The sequence below is a fragment of the Tachyglossus aculeatus genome, chromosome 26, assembly GCF_015852505.1.
Source record: "Tachyglossus aculeatus isolate mTacAcu1 chromosome 26, mTacAcu1.pri, whole genome shotgun sequence".
NCBI classification, from domain to species: Eukaryota; Metazoa; Chordata; class Mammalia; order Monotremata; family Tachyglossidae; genus Tachyglossus; species Tachyglossus aculeatus.
In genome coordinates, this window is record NC_052091.1 from 18,397,458 (window position 1) to 18,415,500 (window position 18,043).

The window sequence follows — 18,043 nt, forward strand, 5'->3', positions numbered from 1 at the left end:
GTGAGTGTATTTGGGTGTCTGTGTGTGTGTGTTTGTGCGTGTCTGAATGTGTGAGTGTGAGGGATGCAGTCCTGGTTCTGTGTGTGTGTGTGTGTGTGTGTGTGTGTGTGTGTGTGTGTGTGAGCGTGAGAGTGATTCAGGCCTATCTGTGCGTATGTGTGAGTGGGAGTGATGCAGCTCTGGCTCTGTGTGTGTCTGTGAGTGTATCTGGATGTCTGTATGTGTGTGTTTGTGCGTGTCTGAATGTGTGAGTGTGAGGGATGCAGTCCTGGTTCTGTGTGTGTGTGTGTGTGTGTGCGTGAGCGTGAGAGTGATTCAGGCCTATCTGTGCGCATGTGTGAGCGAGAGTGATGCAGCTCTGGCTCTGTGTGTGTGTGTGTGTGTGTCTGTGAGTGTATCTGGGTGTCTGTGTGTGTGTGTTTGTGCGTGTCTGAATGTGTGAGTGTGAAGGATGCAGTCCTGGCTCTGTGTGTGTGTGTGTGAGCGTGAGAGTGATTCAGGCCTATCTGTGTGCATGTGTGAGCGAGAGTGATGCAGCTCTGGCTCTGTGTGTGTGTGTGTGTGTCTGTGAGTGTATCTGGGTGTCTGTGTGTGTGCGTTTGTGCGTGTCTGAATGTGTGAGGGTGAGGGATGCAGTCCTGGTTCTGTGTGTTTGTGTGTGTGTGTGTGTGTGTGTGTGTGTGAGCGTGAGAGTGATTCAGGCCTATCTGTGCGTATGTGTGAGTGGGAGTGATGCAGCTCTGGCTCTGTGTGTGTCTGTGAGTGTATCTGGATGTCTGTATGTGTGTGTTTGTGCGTGTCTGAATGTGTGAGTGTGAGGGATGCAGTCCTGGTTCTGTGTGTGTGTGTGCGTGAGCGTGAGAGTGATTCAGGCCTATCTGTGCGCATGTGTGAGCGAGAGTGATGCAGCTCTGGCTCTGTGTGTGTGTGTGTGTGTGTGTCTGTGAGTGTATCTGGGTGTCTGTGTGTGTGTGTTTGTGCGTGTCTGAATGTGTGAGTGTGAAGGATGCAGTCCTGGCTCTGTGTGTGTGTGTGTGTGAGCGTGAGAGTGATTCAGGCCTAGCTGTGTGCATGTGTGAGCGAGAGTGATGCAGCTCTGGCTCTGTGTGTGTGTGTGTGTGTGTGTCTGTGAGTGTATCTGGGTGTCTGTGTGTGTGCGTTTGTGCGTGTCTGAATGTGTGAGGGTGAGGGATGCAGTCCTGGTTCTGTGTGTGTGTGTGTGTGTGTGTGTGTGTGTGTGTGTGTGTGCATGTGTGAGCGTGAGAGTGATTCAGGCCTATCTGTGCGTATGTGTGAGTGAGAGGGATGCAGCTCTGGCTCTGTGTGTGTGTGTGTCTGTGAGTGTATCTGTGTGTCTGTATGTGTGCGTTTGTGCGTGTCTGAATGTGTGAGGGTGAGGGATGCAGTCCTGGTTCTGTGTGTGTGTGTGTGTGTGTGTGTGTGTGTGTGTGTGTGTGTGTGTGTTTGTGTGTGAGCGTGAGAGTGATTCAGGCCTATCTGTGCGTAGGTGTGAGCGAGAGTGATGCAGCTCTGGCTCTGTGTGTGTGTGTGTGCGCGTCTGTGAGTGTATCTGTGTGTCTGTATGTGTGCGTTTGTGTGTGTCCGAATGTGTGAGTGTGAGGGATGCAGTCCTGGTTCTGTGTGTGTGTGTGTGTGTGTGTGTGTGTGTGTGTGTGCATGTCTGAGCGTGAGAGTGATTCAGGCCTATCTGTGCGTATGTGTGAGTGAGAGGGATGCAGCTCTGGCTCTGTGTGTGTGTGTGTGTGTCTGTGAGTGTATCTGTGTGTCTGTATGTGTGCGTTTGTGCGTGTCTGAATGTGTGAGTGTGAGGGATGCAGTCCTGGCTCCGTGTGTGTGTGGGGGGTGGGGGGGGGAGGGGCGGTGTGTGAGCATGAGAGTGATTCAGGCCTGTCTGTGCACATGTGTGAGTGTGTGTGTGTGTGTGTCTGTGAGCATGTGTGTGTCTGTGAGTGTATCTGTATATGTGTGTGTGAGTGTGTGAGATGTGTGAATGGGAGGGATGCAGTCCTGGCTCTGTGTGCATGAGTGCTTCACACATAGTAAGTGCTTAACAAATACCGTCATTATTAGCCAGGCCTGTCTGTGCGTGTTTGTGAGGGTGAGTGCTGTAGCTCTGGCTCTATGTGTGAGCGCGCGTGTGTGTGTGTGTGAGTGATGTAGCCCTGGCTGTGTATGTGCGTGTGTGAGTGATGTAACTCTGGCCTGTGTGTGTGTGTGCGTGTGTGTGAGTGTGTGTGTGAGTGATGTAGCCCTGGCTCGGAGTGTGGGGGTGAGTGATGTAACTCTGGATTGTACTTCCCAAGCGCTCAGTCCAGTGCCCTGTACACAGTAAGCGCTCAATAAATGCGATTGAATGAACGGATCTCTGTGTGTGGGTTTGTGCTTGTGTGATGTAGCTCTGGCTCTGAGTGTGTGGGCGAGTGAGGTAACTCTGGATCTGTGTGTGTGTGTGTGTGTGTGTGTGTGAGAGAGAGAGAGAGAGAGATGTAACTGGCTCTGTGTGTGTGTGTGTGTTTGTGTGTGTGTGAGAGAGAGAGAGATGTAACTCTGGCTCTGTGTGTGTGTGTGTTTGTGTGTGTAAATGACGCACCGCCCTGTCTGTCTGGGTCCCAGGCATGCAGTCCAGCCAACACAGAGCTGGAGTTGATCGTCATCGACTGGCTGGCCAAGATGCTGGGCCTCCCGGACTATTTCCTGCACAGCCACCCCGGGGGCCGCGGAGGGGGCGTCATTCAGGTGCTCGGGCCGGGGGGCGGGCGGGCGGGGACCCTGGCGTACCCCCACACCCCAACACACACACACACACACACACACACACACAGCCCTCCATGGAAACCACCATGGGGGACCTGCATCCAAAGGCTTCTGGGACAAGGTGAGAGGGGACGGGGGGACTGTGTGCATGGCATCATTCACATCCCCCGCTGGACCAGCAAGGGGGCCGGGGAACCCCGCTTCAGCCGGGTGGTCCCTGACCCCGGGGAGACCCCCCCAACCCGCCCCTTTCCAGAACAGTGTCAGCGAATCGACGTTGATCTCCCTGCTGGCCGCCAGGAAGCACAAAATCCTGGAGATGAAGAAGAGCGAGCCAAACGTCGAGGAGTCCACGCTCAACTCCCGCCTGGTGGCCTACACCTCCAATCAGGTGAGCTCCCCGGTTTGGGGGGGGTCCGTGCCCCCCAACCCTTCCCCTAGCCCCCCTCAAGACCCCCGGTCAGGCCCTCAGGCTGGGGGGGCTCTATCTTCCATCCCCGTCCTGCTCAGTGCAGAGGACCACCCCTCTCCATCCTCCAGGAAAGCCGGGAGAAAGCTGTTCTGGTGGAAGCTTTCCCTGTCATCCGCTTATTGCTGTATCACCCTCTCCCAAGCGCTTAGTACAGTGCTCTGCACGCAGTAAGCACTCAGCAAATACCGTTGACTGGCTGACTGACTGAATGAATCCATCACCCTCAGCATTTTACTGTTTGTACTGGAGAGATGCCAGGCGCGGGAGATCGCGGCCCGCAAGGAGCTTTTAGACCGTGAGCCCACTGTTGGGTAGGGGCTGTCTCTATATGTTGCCAACTTGGACTTCCCCAGCGCTTAGTCCAGTGCTCTGCACACAGTAAGCACTCGATAAATACGATTGATTGATAAGGAGCTTAAAATTGAAGTACTCTCTCTCTCTCTGTCTCTCCTCTTTCTCCTCTCTCCCTCTCTCTCTCCTCTCTCCCTCACTTTCTGTCTCCATCCCTCTGTCCCCCCCCTTCTCTCTCCTTTCCCTGTCTCTCCCTCTTTCCCTCTGTGTGTCTGTGTCGTTCTCTGTCTTCACCGCCACCCCCCGAAGGCTCATTCCTCAGTGATGAAGGCTGGCCTGATCGCCCTGGTGCGCATGCGACTTCTGGACGTGGACGACGATATGTCCCTCCGAGGCGAGACCCTCCAGCGGGCGATTGAGAAGGACAGAGAAAAAGGGCTAGTGCCCGCCTGGGTAAGCGGACCCCCGCGAATCTCTTGGCCACTTGGAGAAATGCAGTAGGGAGAGGTGAAACGCTCGACTGGACGCAAAATGGTCTAGCGGAAAGAGCACGTGCCGGAGAGTCTAACCCCGACTCCGCCACCGGCCCGCTGTGTGACCTCGGACGAGTCACTTGACCTCTCTGGGCCTTGGTTTCCTCATCTGCAAAATGGGGATTCAGCGCCTGTTCTCTTTCCCCTTTAGACTGCGATCCCCTTGTGGCGTGGGGTCTGTTTCCATTCTATCTCGTCGGTTGGGGTACTAAGCTACCCCAGCGCTTAGTACAGTGATTGGCACATGGTAAATGCTTCACCAATACAGCAGTTATTCTTCATCATGCTGCTGAGAGGAAGGAGCTCAATGAATCAATCAGTGGCATTTATTCATTCATTCATTCAGTCGTATTTATTGAGCGCTTACTGTGTGCAGAGCACTGTGCTAAGCGCTTGGGAAGTCCAAGTTGGCAACATACAGAGACGGTCCCTACCCAACAGCGGGCTCACAGTCTAGAAGGGGGAAACAGAGAACAAAACAAAACGTATTAACAAAATAAAATAAATAGAATAAATATGTACAAATAAAATAGAGTAATAAATGCGTACAAACATATATACATATATGCAGGTGCTGTGGGGAGGGGAAGGAGGTAAGGCGGGGGGATGAGGAGAGGGAGAGGAAGGAGCGCTTCGATTTATTGAGCGCTTACTACATGCAGAGCTCTGTACTTGTAACACTTGAGAGAGTAGGATACAACAGAATGAGCAGATTTGTTACGTGACCATAACGAGCATACAGATCCTAAAAATGCAAGGAGAGGAGTGTGGCCTAGTGGCTAGAGCAGTTAGCCCTAGTCCAAGCTCCGCCCCTTGTCTGCTGTGTGACCCTGGGCAACTCATTTTACTTCTCTGTGCCTCTGTTCCCTCTTCTGTAAAACGGAGCTGAACACTGTGAACCTCATGTGATTATGCGATGAGCTTATCAGTCAGTGGTATTTATTGAGCACTTACTGTATGCAGAGCACGGTACTAAGTACTTGGGAGAGTAAAACAGAATCAATCAATCAATCGTATTTATTGAGCGCTTACTGTGTGCAGAGCACTGGACTAAGGGCTTGGGAAGTACAAGTTGGCAACATATAGAGACAGCCCCTACCCAACGGTGGGCTCACAGTCTAAAAGAATGACAAACAGACACCTTCCCTGCCCATGATGAGCTTACAGTCTGGTGGGGGGGCAGACATTAATATAAATAAATTGCCGACATAGGAATAAGTGCTGTGGGGCTGGGAGGGGGGAATGAATAAAGAGAACAAGTCAGGGGGACACAGGAGGGAGTGGGGGAAGAGGAAAGGAGGCTTAGTTAGAGAAGGCCTTGGAGGTCTCCCCCTTTTAGACTGTGAGCCCACTGTCGGGTAGGGACTGTCTCTATATGTTGCCAATTTGTACTTCCCAAGCGCTTGGTACAGTGCTCTGCACATAGTAAGCGCTCAATAAATACGATTGATGATGATTGATGATGATGATGAGATGTGCCTTAAAGAAAGCTAAGAAGGCAGGGGGAATAGCTTGAATCTACCAAAGCGCTTCATGCGGTGCCCAGCACACAGTAAACACTTAACACGGCGCTTATTGCACATAGTAAGCGCTCAATAAATGCCATTATTAACAAATGCCATTAAAAAAAGCCCCCCAAAACCCAAGATGGGATTTCTCCACTTGAGTGCTACGCTTAGGACGGTGCTTTGCACACAGGAAGTGCTCAGTAAATGGAATGAATGAATGATCGCTGCTTCGGTGGTACCCTAATTCCGTCTCTTCCCGCTCCCTGCCGTCCCCAGGTCTGTGCCACGCTGGGAACCACCGGGGTCTGTGCATTCGACTGCCTGGAAGAGCTGGGCCCCATTTGTGAGCGGCCGTCCTGGCAGGGATCGGAGTCGGGGGGCTCTCAGACGGGCACCAAGGGGGGAGCGGGGAAGGGGCCTCCCCAACTTGGGGTCTTCCGTGGTCTGGGGGCCAGAGCGGGGCTTTCCAGAGATCTCTGAGGGGGCCCCCGGAGGGGAGACTGGCCTTGGGTGGGGCCGTTGAGGGGCGTGAGAGGCGAGGCCCAGGCTGGTAAACTGAGCCAAGAGGCGTCTTCCTGAGAGCAACGCGGCCCAGCGGCTAGAGCCCCGGGCCTGGGAGTTGGAAGGACCTGGGTTCTAATCCCGGCACCATCACTTGTCTGCTGGGTGACCTTGGGCGAGTCACTTAACCCTTAGGGCTTCAGTTCCCTCATCTGTTAAAGGGGGGTGAAGACTGGGAGCCCCATGGGGGTCAGGGATTGCCCAGCTTGATGAGCTTGTGTCTACCCCAGTGTCTAGAACAGTGCCTGGCACGTAGTAAGTGCTTAACAAATACCATCATTAATAATGACTATTATTATTACTCTTCCCCTGGTTCCCGGTCCTTCCTCCCCAAGCTGATGGTAACAAATACCATCATCATTATTATTACTTCACTTCTCTGGGCCTCATTTATCTCATCAGTTAAAAGACTGGTTATCATCATCATCATCATCAATCGTATTTATTGAGCGCTTACTATGTGCAGAGCACTGTACTAAGCGCTTGGGAAGTACAAATTGGCAACATATCGAGACAGTCCCTACCCAACAGTGGGCTCACAGTCTGAGCCCCATGTGGGACAAGGGACTGTGTCCAACCTGATTTGCTTCCATCTAGCTCAGTGCTTAGAACAGTGCTTGGCACACTTACTATGTGCCACATGGAGCTCATGAACTGTGGCCAACCTAATAAGCTTCCATCTAGCTCAGTGCTTAGAACAGTGCTTGGCACATATAGTAAGTGCTTAACAAATACCATCATTAATAATGGCTATTATTATTACTCTTCCTCTGGTTCCTGATCCTCCCTCCCCAAGCTGAGCCCGGGCAGGGACTCTACCACATTTATCATTATTACCCAGCGATTAAAACAGTGCTTTGCACATAGTAAGCACTCAATAAATGCCATTATTATTATTATGATAATAATTATGGTAGTCGTTAAGCGCTTACTATGCGCCAGGCCCCATACTAAGCGCAGGAGTGGATATAAGCCAATCAAGTTGGGCACAGTCCCTGCCCCACGTGGGGCCCATAATCTCAATCCCCATTTTACAGATGAGGTAACTGAGGCACAGAGAAGCAAAGTGACTTGTCCAAGGTCACCCAGCAGACAAGTGACAGACATGGGATTAGAACCCAAGACTTTCTGACCCCCCAAGGCCCATTTCCTCTCCATCCTGGGCGGAGTGGAGAGGCCCTGGGCCACACCTGTGACCCCCCGGTGCCCGCTCTTCCTGACTTCCAGCTTGGTTTAGTGGAAAGAGCCCGGGTTTGGGAGTCAGAGGACATGGGTTCTAATCCCGGCTCCACCCCTTGTCTGCTGTGTGACCCTGGGCAAGTCATTTTACTTCTCTGTGCCTCAGTTACCTCACCCACAAAATGGGGATTAATCAATCAATCAATCAATCATATTTATTGAGCGCTTACTGTGTGCAGAGCACTGGACTGAGCGCTTGGGAAGTACAAGTTGGCAACATATAGAGACGGTCCCTACCCAACAGTGGGCTCACAATCTAAAAGGGGGAGACAGAGAACAAAACCAAACATACTAACAAAATAAAATAAATTGAATAGATATGTACAAGTAAAATAAATAAATAGGGTAATAAATATGTACAAGCATATTTACATATATACAGGTGCTGTGGGGAATCAATCAAGCGTATTTATTGAGCGCTTACTGTGTGCAGAGCACTGTACTAAGCGCTTGGGAAGTCCAAGTTGGCAACATCTATAGACAGTCCCTACCAACAGTGGGCTCACAGTCTAAAAGGGGGAGACAGAGAACAAAACCAAACACACTAACAAAATAAAAAAAATTGAATAGATATGTACAAGTAAAATAAATAAATAGGGTAATAAATATGTACAAACATATATACAGGTGCTGTGGGGAATCAATCAATCAATCGTATTTATTGAGCGCTTACTGTGTGCAGAGCACTGTACTAAGCGCTTGGGAAGTCCAAGTTGGCAACATCTAGAGACAGTCCCTACCAACAGCGGGCTCACAGTCTAAAAGGGGGAGACAGAGAACAAAACCAAACATACTAACAAAATAAAATAAATAGAATAGATAGGTGCAAGTAAAATAAATAAATAGGGTAATAAATATGTACAAACATATATGCAGGTGCTGTGGGGAATCAATCAATCAATTGTATTTATTGAGCACTTACTGTGTGCAGAGCACTATACTAAGCGCTTGGGAAGTCCAAGTTGGCAACATCTAGAGACAGTCCCTACCAACAGCGGGCTCACAGTCTAAAAGGGGGAGACAGAGAACAAAACCAAACATACTAACAAAATAAAATAAATAGAATAGATAGGTGCAAGTAAAATAAATAAATAGAGTAATAAATACGTACAAATATATATATACAGGTGATGTGGGGATTAAGACTGTGAGCCCCACGTGGGACAACCTGATCACCTCGTATCCTCCCCAGCGCTTAGAATAGTGCTTGGCACATAGTAAGCGCTTAACAAATGCCGTCATCAACAGGTGCCCGGGAAGGCCTCTGGCTGCACATCGATGCCGCCTACTCCGGGACGTCCTTCCTGTGCCCGGAATACCGACACTTCATGAGGGGCATCGAGTTCACCGATTCCTTCGCCTTTAATCCTCCCAAGTGGATGATGGTCCACTTCGACTGCACTGGCTTCTGGTGAGCTTTGAGCCCACCGGGCCCCGTGACGGGCCGGCTCCGGGCTTGAGGTGGCCGGGACGGGACTGCAAATGCTCTAGACTCTAGATTGGAAGCTCGTAGTGGGCAGGGATTGTATCTGTTTATTGTTCTGTCGTCGTCATCATCATCAATCGCATTTATTGAGCGCTTACTATGTGCAGAGCACTGTACTAAGCGCTTGGGAAGTACAGATTGGCAACATTTCGAGACAGTCCCTACCCAACAGTGGGCTCACAGTCTAAAAGGGGGAGACAGAGAACAAAACCATCGTCATCATCGTCAATCGTATTTATTGAGCGCTTACTATGTGCAGAGCACTGTACTAAGCGCTTGGGAAGTACAGATTGGCAACATTTCGAGACAGTCCCTACCCGACAGTGGGCTCACAGTCTGAAAGGGGGAGACAGAGAACAAAACCATCGTCATCATCATCAATCGTATTTATTGAGCGCTTACTATGTGCAGAGCACTGTACTAAGTGCTTGGGAAGTACAAATTGGCAACATATAGAGACAGTCCCTACCCAACAGTGGGCTCACAGTCTAAAAGGGGGAGACGGAGAACAAAACCAAACATACTAACGAAATAAAATAAATAGAATAGATATGTACAAGCAAAATAAATAAATAAATAAATAAAGAGAGTAATAAATATATACAAACGTATATACGTATATACCGGTGCTGTGGGGAAGGGCTTAGTACTTGTCCCGCACACAGTAAGCACTCAATAAATACGACCGGTTGATTGAGGTAGGGCGAGGGGCTGGGATTTTCAACGGGGAACCAGACAGGGATGGCGGGATGGCTGCCTTCGCTTCATTCATTCACTGAGAAGCAGCGTGGCTCAGTGGAAAGAGCCCGGGCTTTGGAGTCAGAGGTTGTGGGTTCGAATCCTGGCTCCACCAATTGCCAGCTGTGTGACTTTGGGCAAGTCACTTCACCTCTCTGGACCTCAGTTACCTCATCTGGAAAATGGGGATTAAGACTTTGAGCCCCCTGTGGGACAACCTTGTAACCTCTCCAGCGCTTAGAATAGTGGTTTGCACATAGTAAGTGCTTAATCAATGCTATTATTATTATTATTCATTCATCCAATCGTATTTATTGAGCACTTAGTGCAAAGTACTGTACCATTATTATTATTATTCATTCATCCAATCGTATTTATTGAGCACTTAGTGCAAAGTACTGTACCATTATTATTATTATTCATTCATTCAATCATTTATTGAGCACTTATTGAGTGCAAAGTACTGTACCAAGCACTTGGGAGAGGACAATATAACAAGAAACAGACACATTCCCTCCTCACAACAAGCTTACAATCAGTCAATCGTATTTATTGAGCGCGTACTGTATGCTGAGCACTGTACTAAGTGCTTGGGAGAGCACAATAGAAAAATAAGCAGATACATTCCCTCCCCACAATGAACCGACGGTCTAGAAGAGGGGAGATAGACATTAATAGAAATCAATAAATGACAGCTACGGACATAAGTGGTGTGGGGCTGGGAGGGGGGGATAAATAAAGGGAGCAAGACAGGGCAACCCAGAAGGGATTGGGAGAAGAGGAAAGGAAGGTTCAGTCAGAGAAGGTAGAACACACACCTGGAAGGCAGAGGACCTGAGTTCTAATCCTGGCTCCGCCACATGCCTGCTGTGGGACCTTGAGCAAGTCACTTCACTTCTCTGGGCCTCAGTTCCCTCATCTGGAAAATGGGGGTGAAGACTGTGAGCCCCACGTGGGACCGAGTCTGTGCCTAACCCGATTACTTTGTATCTACCTCAGGGCTTAGAGCAGGGCATGGCTACCACTATTAGTATTATTATTGGATTTGTTAAGCGCTTATTATGTGTCAAGCACCGTTCTGAGCACTGAAGTAGCTACAGGTTAATCAGGTTAGACCCCGTCTCTGTCCCACATGGGGCTATTATTAGCCAGTTACCCAGGCGATGCCCTCTCAGGATGGCACATGTAGAGTTTCCAATACTCTGCCAGTCTCGGCTATGGGAGGGAGAGTCAAGAAGAGGCCTACCCATTCCATCCTAGCTTGGGCAGTGGCTAGCGAGTGGAAGGCATCATCATCATCATCATCAATCGTATTTATTGAGCGCTTACTGTGTGCAGAGCACTGTACTAAGCACTTGGGAAGTACAATTTGGCAACATATAGAGACAGTTCCTACCCAACAACGGGCAAATCTGCTACAAGTCAAAACTCACCCGTGCTGGGCCTGGGAGAGAATCGAGGGCCAAAAACTCAAGTTTACCGAGCGGAAGAAGGCGACGGTAAACCACTTCCAGATTTTTATGAAGAAATCCCTATGGATACAGTACCAGAACGATGGCAGATGGAGAGTAGGGTTTTCTGGGAGAGATGCGTCCATGGAGTCGCTGTGGGTCGGAGATGACTCGACAGCATAAGAGAAGACAATCAATCAATCAATCGTATTTATTGAGCGCTTACTGTGTGCCGAGCACTGTACTAAGCGCTTGGGAAGTCCAAGTTGGCAACATATAGAGACGGTCCCTACCCAACAGTGGGCTCACGGTCTAAAAGGGGGAGACAGAGAACAAAACCAAACATACTAACAAAATAAAATCAATAGGATATGTACAAGTAAAATAAATAAATAGAGTAATAAATATGTACAAACATATGTACAGGTGCTGTGGGGAAGGGAAGGAGGTAAGATGGGGGGGATGGAGGCAAGATCCAGGCCGTTCCACGGGTGGTAGGGCCGAACTTGTCAGGGTGGCATCGGCTCCGGGAGGGAGGGAGTCAAAAATGGCCAAGAACCAGCGTGGAGCTGGGACCCCGAGGCTGAGCATCTGGGGCTCGGTTTTCTAGAGTGTGAGCCCGTTGTTGGGTAGGGACCGTCTCTATATGTTGCCGACTTGGACTTCCCAAGCGGTGCCCTGCACACAGTAAGCGCTCAATAAATACGATTGAATGAATGAATGAATGAATGAATGGTGACAACTCCCCAGGAGGGCATACTATGCCAACTGGGCCCATTTCCTCTCCACAGGGTTAAGGACAAGAAGAAACTGCATCAGGCCTTTGGCGTAACCCCCGAATACCTCAAGTATGCAAACTCCGAAAACGCCACCGATTTCATGGTGAGTATCCGGTCTCTGAAAGCGCCCCACCTTCCCTCACAGCATCCTTGACCCGAGGCCGGACCGCGGCAGACACAGGCTGTGGAATAATCGTCCTCCTCATCATCAGGGTATTCGTTAAGCACTTACTGTGGGCCAGGTTCTAAACTCTGGGCTGGATCCAAGCCAGTGGGGTTGGACATTCGAAGCTCCCGGTCTCAATCCCCACTTTACAGATGAGGGAACTGAGGCCCAGACAAGCGAAGTGACTTGCCCCAGTTCACACAGCAGGCAAGCGGCAGAGCCGGGATTAGAACCCATGACCTTTTGATTCCCAGGCCTGGGGTCTATCCGCTATGGCAGCACTTTAACAGAGACATGGGAAGAAATCTGTCGGTCAGTCCATTGTATTTATTGAGTTCTTCCTATGTGCAGCCACTGTACTAAACGCTTGGGAGAGGACAAGATGACAGAGTTGGTAGATACATTCGCTGCCCACAACTAATAATAATAATAATAGCGATGGCGCTTGTTAAGCACTTACTGTGTTCAAAGCACTGTTCTAAGCGCTGGGGAGGCTACAAGGTGATCAAGTTGTCCCACGGGGGGCTCACAGTCTTCATCCCCATTTTCCAGATGAGGGAACTGAGGCCCAGAGAAGTGAAGTGACTTGCCCAGAGTCACACAGCTGACAGTTGGCGGAGCCGGGATTTGAACCCATGATCTCTGACTCCCAAGCCTGGGCTCTTTCCAACGAGCCGTGCTGCTTCTCACAGATTACGGTCTAGATGGGAAGATAGACGAGGGCAAGTCTCTTCACTTTTTTCTGCCTCAGTTCCCTTATCTGTAAAATGGGGATGAAGACTGTGAACCCCATGTGGGACAGGGACTGTGTCCAAACTGATTAACTTGGTATCTACAAGTGCTTGGCACATAGTAAGCACTTAACCAATACCATAATTATTATCGTTGGAGGGGGAGACGGGCATTGGGCAAGTCACTTCACTTCTCTGTGCCTCAGTCACCTCATCTGTAAAATAGGGAGCCCACTGTTGGGTAGGGACTGTCTCTATATGTTGCCAATTTGTACTTCCCAAGCGCTTAGTACAGTGCTCTGCACATCATAAGCGCTCAATAAATACGATTGATGATGATGATGTGGGACAGGGACTGTGTCAGGCTTGTTTAGCTTGTATCTACTCCAGCGCTTAGTACAGTGCCTGGCATATAGTAAGCAGTTAACGAATACCATGAAAAAAAAAAGGAATTTAAATGGGGGAACCCAGCCTCTCCAGGCCTTTCCCAGGAGGAAATGACCATGTCAGGGCAGTTCCACTAATAATAATAATAATGGCATTTATTAAGCGCTTACTATGTGCAAAGCACCGTTCTAAGCCCTGGGGAGGTTACAAGGTGATCAGGTTGTCCCACGGGGGGCTCGCAGTCTTAATCCCCATTTTCCAGATGAGGTGACTGAGGTCCAGAGAAGTGAAGTGACTTGCCCAAAGTCACACAGCTGACAGTTGGCGGAGCCGAGATTTGAACCCATGACCTCTGACTCCAAAGCCCGGGCTCTTTTCAACTGGGCCACGCTGCCTCACTACCACTACATCCCAGCTCCGCCACTTGCCTGCTGTGTTACCTTGGGCAAGTCATTTAACCTCTCTGTGCCTCAGTCCCCCCAGTTGCAAAATGGGGATTCAGTAACCTGGCTTCCTCCTTCTTAGACTGTGAGCCCCAGGTGGGACCTAATTATCTTGCATCTGTGCTCAGTACAGTATTTGGCACATAGTAAGCACTTAACAAATGCTGCAATTATCATTATTGTGATTATTATGTCCCGCTAGGGGCAGGGGGGCCAAGGAAAGGAATTTCGGGAGTCTGGAAATTCCCTCTGGCGACTTCCTCACTCCTGGAATCTGGTCAATTCCCGGAAGAAATAGGCCTAGGCTGGGTTGGTCCAGAGAGGTCCAGGATGGTTGAGCCGATCGAGAGCCAGAGGACTCCACGTGTAAACGCCCAGATCAATCAGTCGAGGGTATTTATTGAGCGCTTCATTCATTCAGTCAGTCAGTCATATTTATTGAGCGCTCACTGGGTGAAAAGCACTGTACTAAGCACTCGAGTGAGTAGAGAAGCAGCGTGGCTCAGTGGAAAGAGCCCGGGCTTGGGAGCCAGAGGTCATGAGTTCTCATCCCGGCTCCGCCACTTGTCAGCTGTCTGACTTTGGGCAAGTCACTTCACTTCTCTAGGCCTCAGTTACCTCATCTGTAAAATGGGGATTAAGACTGTGAGCCCACTGTGGGACTACCTGATCACCTTGTAACCTCCCCAGTGCTTAGAACAGTGCTTTGCACATAGTAAGCGCTTAATAAATGCCATTATTATTCTTATTACTTCAACCGCGAGCCCCAAGTGGAAGAGGGACTGTGTCCAACCTGATTAGCGCTACCTTCCCAGCACAGTGCTTGGCACACAGCAAGTGCTTAACAAGTACCATAATAATTCATTCAATCGTATTTATTGAGCCCTTACCTCAGTTCCCTCATCTGTAAAATGGGGATTAAGACTGTGAGCCCCACGTGGGACAACCTGATCACTTTGTATCCCCCCAAGCACTTAGAACAGTGCTTTGCACATAGTAAGCGCTTAACAAATGGCAACATTATTATTATTATTATTACTTACAGTGTGCAGAGGGCTGTACTAAGCGCTTAGGAGAGGACAATGGAACAGTAAACAGACACATTCCCTGCCCACAGCGAGCTGATGGTCTTAGTATTAATCAATCAATCAATCAATCAATCGTATTTATTGAGCGCTTACTATGTGCAGAGCACTGTACTAAGCGCTTGGGAAGTACAAATTGGCATCACATAGAGACAGTCCCTACCCGATAGTGGGCTCACAGTCTAAAAGGGGGAGACAGAGAACAGAACCAAACATACCAACAAAATAAAATAAGTAGGATAGAAATGTACAAGTAAAATAAATAAATAAATAAATAAACAGAGTAATAAATATGTACAACCATATATACATATATACAGGTGCTGTGGGGAGGGGAAGGCGGTAAGGCGGGGGGATGGAGAGGGGGACGAGGGGGAGAGGAAAGAAGGGGCTCAATCTGGGAAGGCCTCCTGGAGGAGGTGAGCTCTCAGGAGGGCCTTGAAGGGAGGAAGAGAGCTAGCTTGGCGGATGGGCAGAGGGAGGGCATTCCAGGCCCGGGGGATGACGTGGGCCGGGGGTCGATGGCGGGACAGGCGAGAGCGAGGTACAGTGAGGAGATTAGTGGTGGAGGAGCGGAGGGTGCGGGCTGGGCAGTAGAAGGAGAGAAGGGAGGTGAGGTAGGAGGGGGCGAGGTGATGGAGAGCCTTGAAGCCCAGGGTGAGGAGTTTCTGCCTGATGCGCAGATTGATCGGTAGCCATTGGAGGTTTTTGAGGAGGGGAGTGATATGTCCAGGGCGTTTCTGGACAAAGATAATCCGGGCAGCAGCATGAAGTATGGATTGAAGTGGAGAGAGACACGAGGATGGGAGATCAGAGAGAAGGCTAGTGCAGTAGTCCAAACGGGATAGGATGAGAGCTTGAATTAGCAGGGTAGCGGTTTGGATGGAGAGGAAAGGTATTAACTGATAATGCCATTTTCTGAGCCCAAGGAGCATCAGTTCCGGAAAGAAACTGGGTTGGTGGTAGCAGTGTGGGCTAGTGGGCAGAGCCCGGGTCTGGGAATCCGAGGGGCGGGGTGCGTGGGGAAGGGGAGGGTATTGGACGCCGGGTCTCTCTGGGATCTAACCCGGCCCTGTGGCTCTGTCTCCCAGCACTGGCAGATCCCTCTGAGCCGCAGATTCCGGGCGTTAAAGCTCTGGTTTGTGATCCGGAACTACGGGGTGAAGAATCTCCAGGCCCACGTGCGGCAAGTAGGTGGAACGCTCCAGTCTGGCATTCATTCAGCCAGTCGTGTTTATCAAGTGCTTTACTGTGTGCCGAGCACTGTACTAAGCGCTTCTCTACATCCCAGCCTGCACTCTCCGCTCCTCTGCTGCTCACCTCCTCGCTGGGCCTCGTTCTTCCCGTCCCGCCGTCGACCCTCGGCCCACGTCCTCCCCCTGGCCCGGAATGCCCTCCCTCCTCACATCCGCCAAACTAGCTCTCTTCCCCCTTCAAAGCCCTACTGAGAGCTCACCTCCTCCAGGAGGCCTTCCCAGACTAAGCTCCCCATTTCCTCTGCTCCCCTTCCCCGCCCCACAGTACTTGTGTATATATGTGCCTATTTATGTGCCTATTTATATGCCTATTTATGTGCCTATTTATAATCATAATTCTACTTATTTTTATTAATCATGTGCACCGATACACGTCTATACCTATATAGCTATACCTATACCTATAGATATACCTATACCTATAGATATACCTATATAGATATAGATATATCTATAATTCTATTTATTTATAATGATGCTACTGATGGGTGTTTACTATTTTGATGTCTGTCTCCCCCCTTCTAGACTGTGAGCCCGTTGTGGGCGGGGATTGTCTCTATTTGTTGTTGAATTGTACTTCCCAAGAGCTTAGTACAGTGCTCTGCACACAGTAAGCGCTCCGTAAATACCACTGAATGAACGAATGAATGAACAGAGAGGACAATTCAACAACAAACGGACACATTCCCTGCCTAAAGCAAGCTTACGGTCTAGAGGGCCTAGTGGCTAGTGGCCGGGCCTGGGAATCAGAAGGACCTGGATTCTCATCCTGGCTCAGCCACTTGTCCGTCGTGTGACCTTGGACAAGTCCCTTCACTTCCCCGTGCCTCATTCCCTAATGGGGATGAAGACTGTGTGACAGGGACTGCATCCAACCTGATGATCGTGGATCTATGATCATCCCGGCATTTAGAACTTAACCATCGTCACCATCATCATCATCGGTCGGGGTCCCCCACGGTGAGGTGGGAGGGTCCGAGGAGTTTTTGTCTCCGCCTGAAGCTCTTCCCTTTTCATCCCCCTGTCCACCCCAGAGCATAGACATGGCCAAATACTTTGAGTCGTTGGTGAGGAGCGATCCCCTCTTCGAGATCCCCTACAAGAGGTACCTGGGCCTGGTGGTATTCCGCCTAAAGGTAAAGGATCTGGGGTCTCCCGGGTTCGGGATTGGGGGGAAAACCACGTGTCCGTGGACGCCCAGACTCCCCGTCTTCTCCCTCCCGACAGGGCGCCAACCACCGGACGCGGAAGCTCATCGAGGAACTGAATCGGTCCGGCCGGATCTTCATCATCTTCCTGGAGGTCCAGAAGCAGCTGATCATCCGCTTCGTGGTCACCTCCCAGTTCACCACGCGTCAGGACATCCTCCACGACTGGCTGGTCATCCGGGAGGCGGCCACCCGCGTCCTGAGCCACCCCAGCTGTGCCCGGCCCTCTGCGGAAGACCTGAGGTGCCCCTCCCTGGCCAGTGATCCCTACTGTGTAGCCCAGAGCGTCCACCTTCCGATCCCCGGGACGTCCGGAGATGACGACCCCGACGAGGCCTTCCCAGAGGTCACCGAGCAGCCCAGGCCGGGCGGCCGGGCCGATCCCGACTCCCGGGCCTCCTCAGAGGACTTCCCGGAGGAGGCCTCCAAGCAGAAGTTGCCCTCCTTCCTGTTCAGCTACCTGTCCGGGAAGAAGAAGAAGACGGTGCGGTCGTTGAGCTGTAACAGCGAGCCCCTGGAGCGGCCGGAGCCCGTCGGGGGAGACCAGGCGTCACCGCGAGGGCCGCCCCGGGAGAGGCCCGTGGACAAGACGAGGACCTTCAGGAAACTCTCCAAGTTCCGCAGCATTCCCAGCTTTCCTGACTGCGGTCTCCCATGCGAACTGGACTCGCCACGCCGCTCCTTACGGACCACCTTTTAGGGGCCCACGGGGGGCCGCTTTGTTGGGGTTTCGTGGTATTTGCGAAGAGCTTTCTGAGAGCCAGGCAGTGTTCCAAGACCTGCCGTAGGTGCTTGGTGTGGGCAGGGCGGGTGTCTGTTCATTATTAATAATAAATCAATAATATTATAATAGCTGCGGTATTCGTTAAGCACTTACTTTGTGCCAGACACTGTTCTAACCCTGCGGTAGATGCTCGCTGTGGGCGGGAGATGA

The 18,043-nt window shown here is 50.6% G+C and overlaps 1 protein-coding gene across 1 annotated transcript in view; it reads left to right on the forward strand.

Moving 5' to 3' along the window:
- HDC (histidine decarboxylase) overlaps positions 1-17,809 on the forward strand; it is a 41,139-nt gene extending 23,330 nt beyond the window's left edge. The window contains exons 7-15 of the mRNA XM_038767009.1: positions 2,635-2,757; positions 3,032-3,166; positions 3,848-3,991; positions 5,856-5,922; positions 8,628-8,790; positions 11,846-11,936; positions 15,737-15,835; positions 16,936-17,037; positions 17,129-17,809. Of these exons, the coding sequence (XP_038622937.1) occupies positions 2,635-2,757; positions 3,032-3,166; positions 3,848-3,991; positions 5,856-5,922; positions 8,628-8,790; positions 11,846-11,936; positions 15,737-15,835; positions 16,936-17,037; positions 17,129-17,809 (1,605 nt within the window). The remainder of the gene's footprint in view (positions 1-2,634; positions 2,758-3,031; positions 3,167-3,847; positions 3,992-5,855; positions 5,923-8,627; positions 8,791-11,845; positions 11,937-15,736; positions 15,836-16,935; positions 17,038-17,128) is intronic.
- Positions 17,810-18,043: the final 234 nt, after the last annotated feature.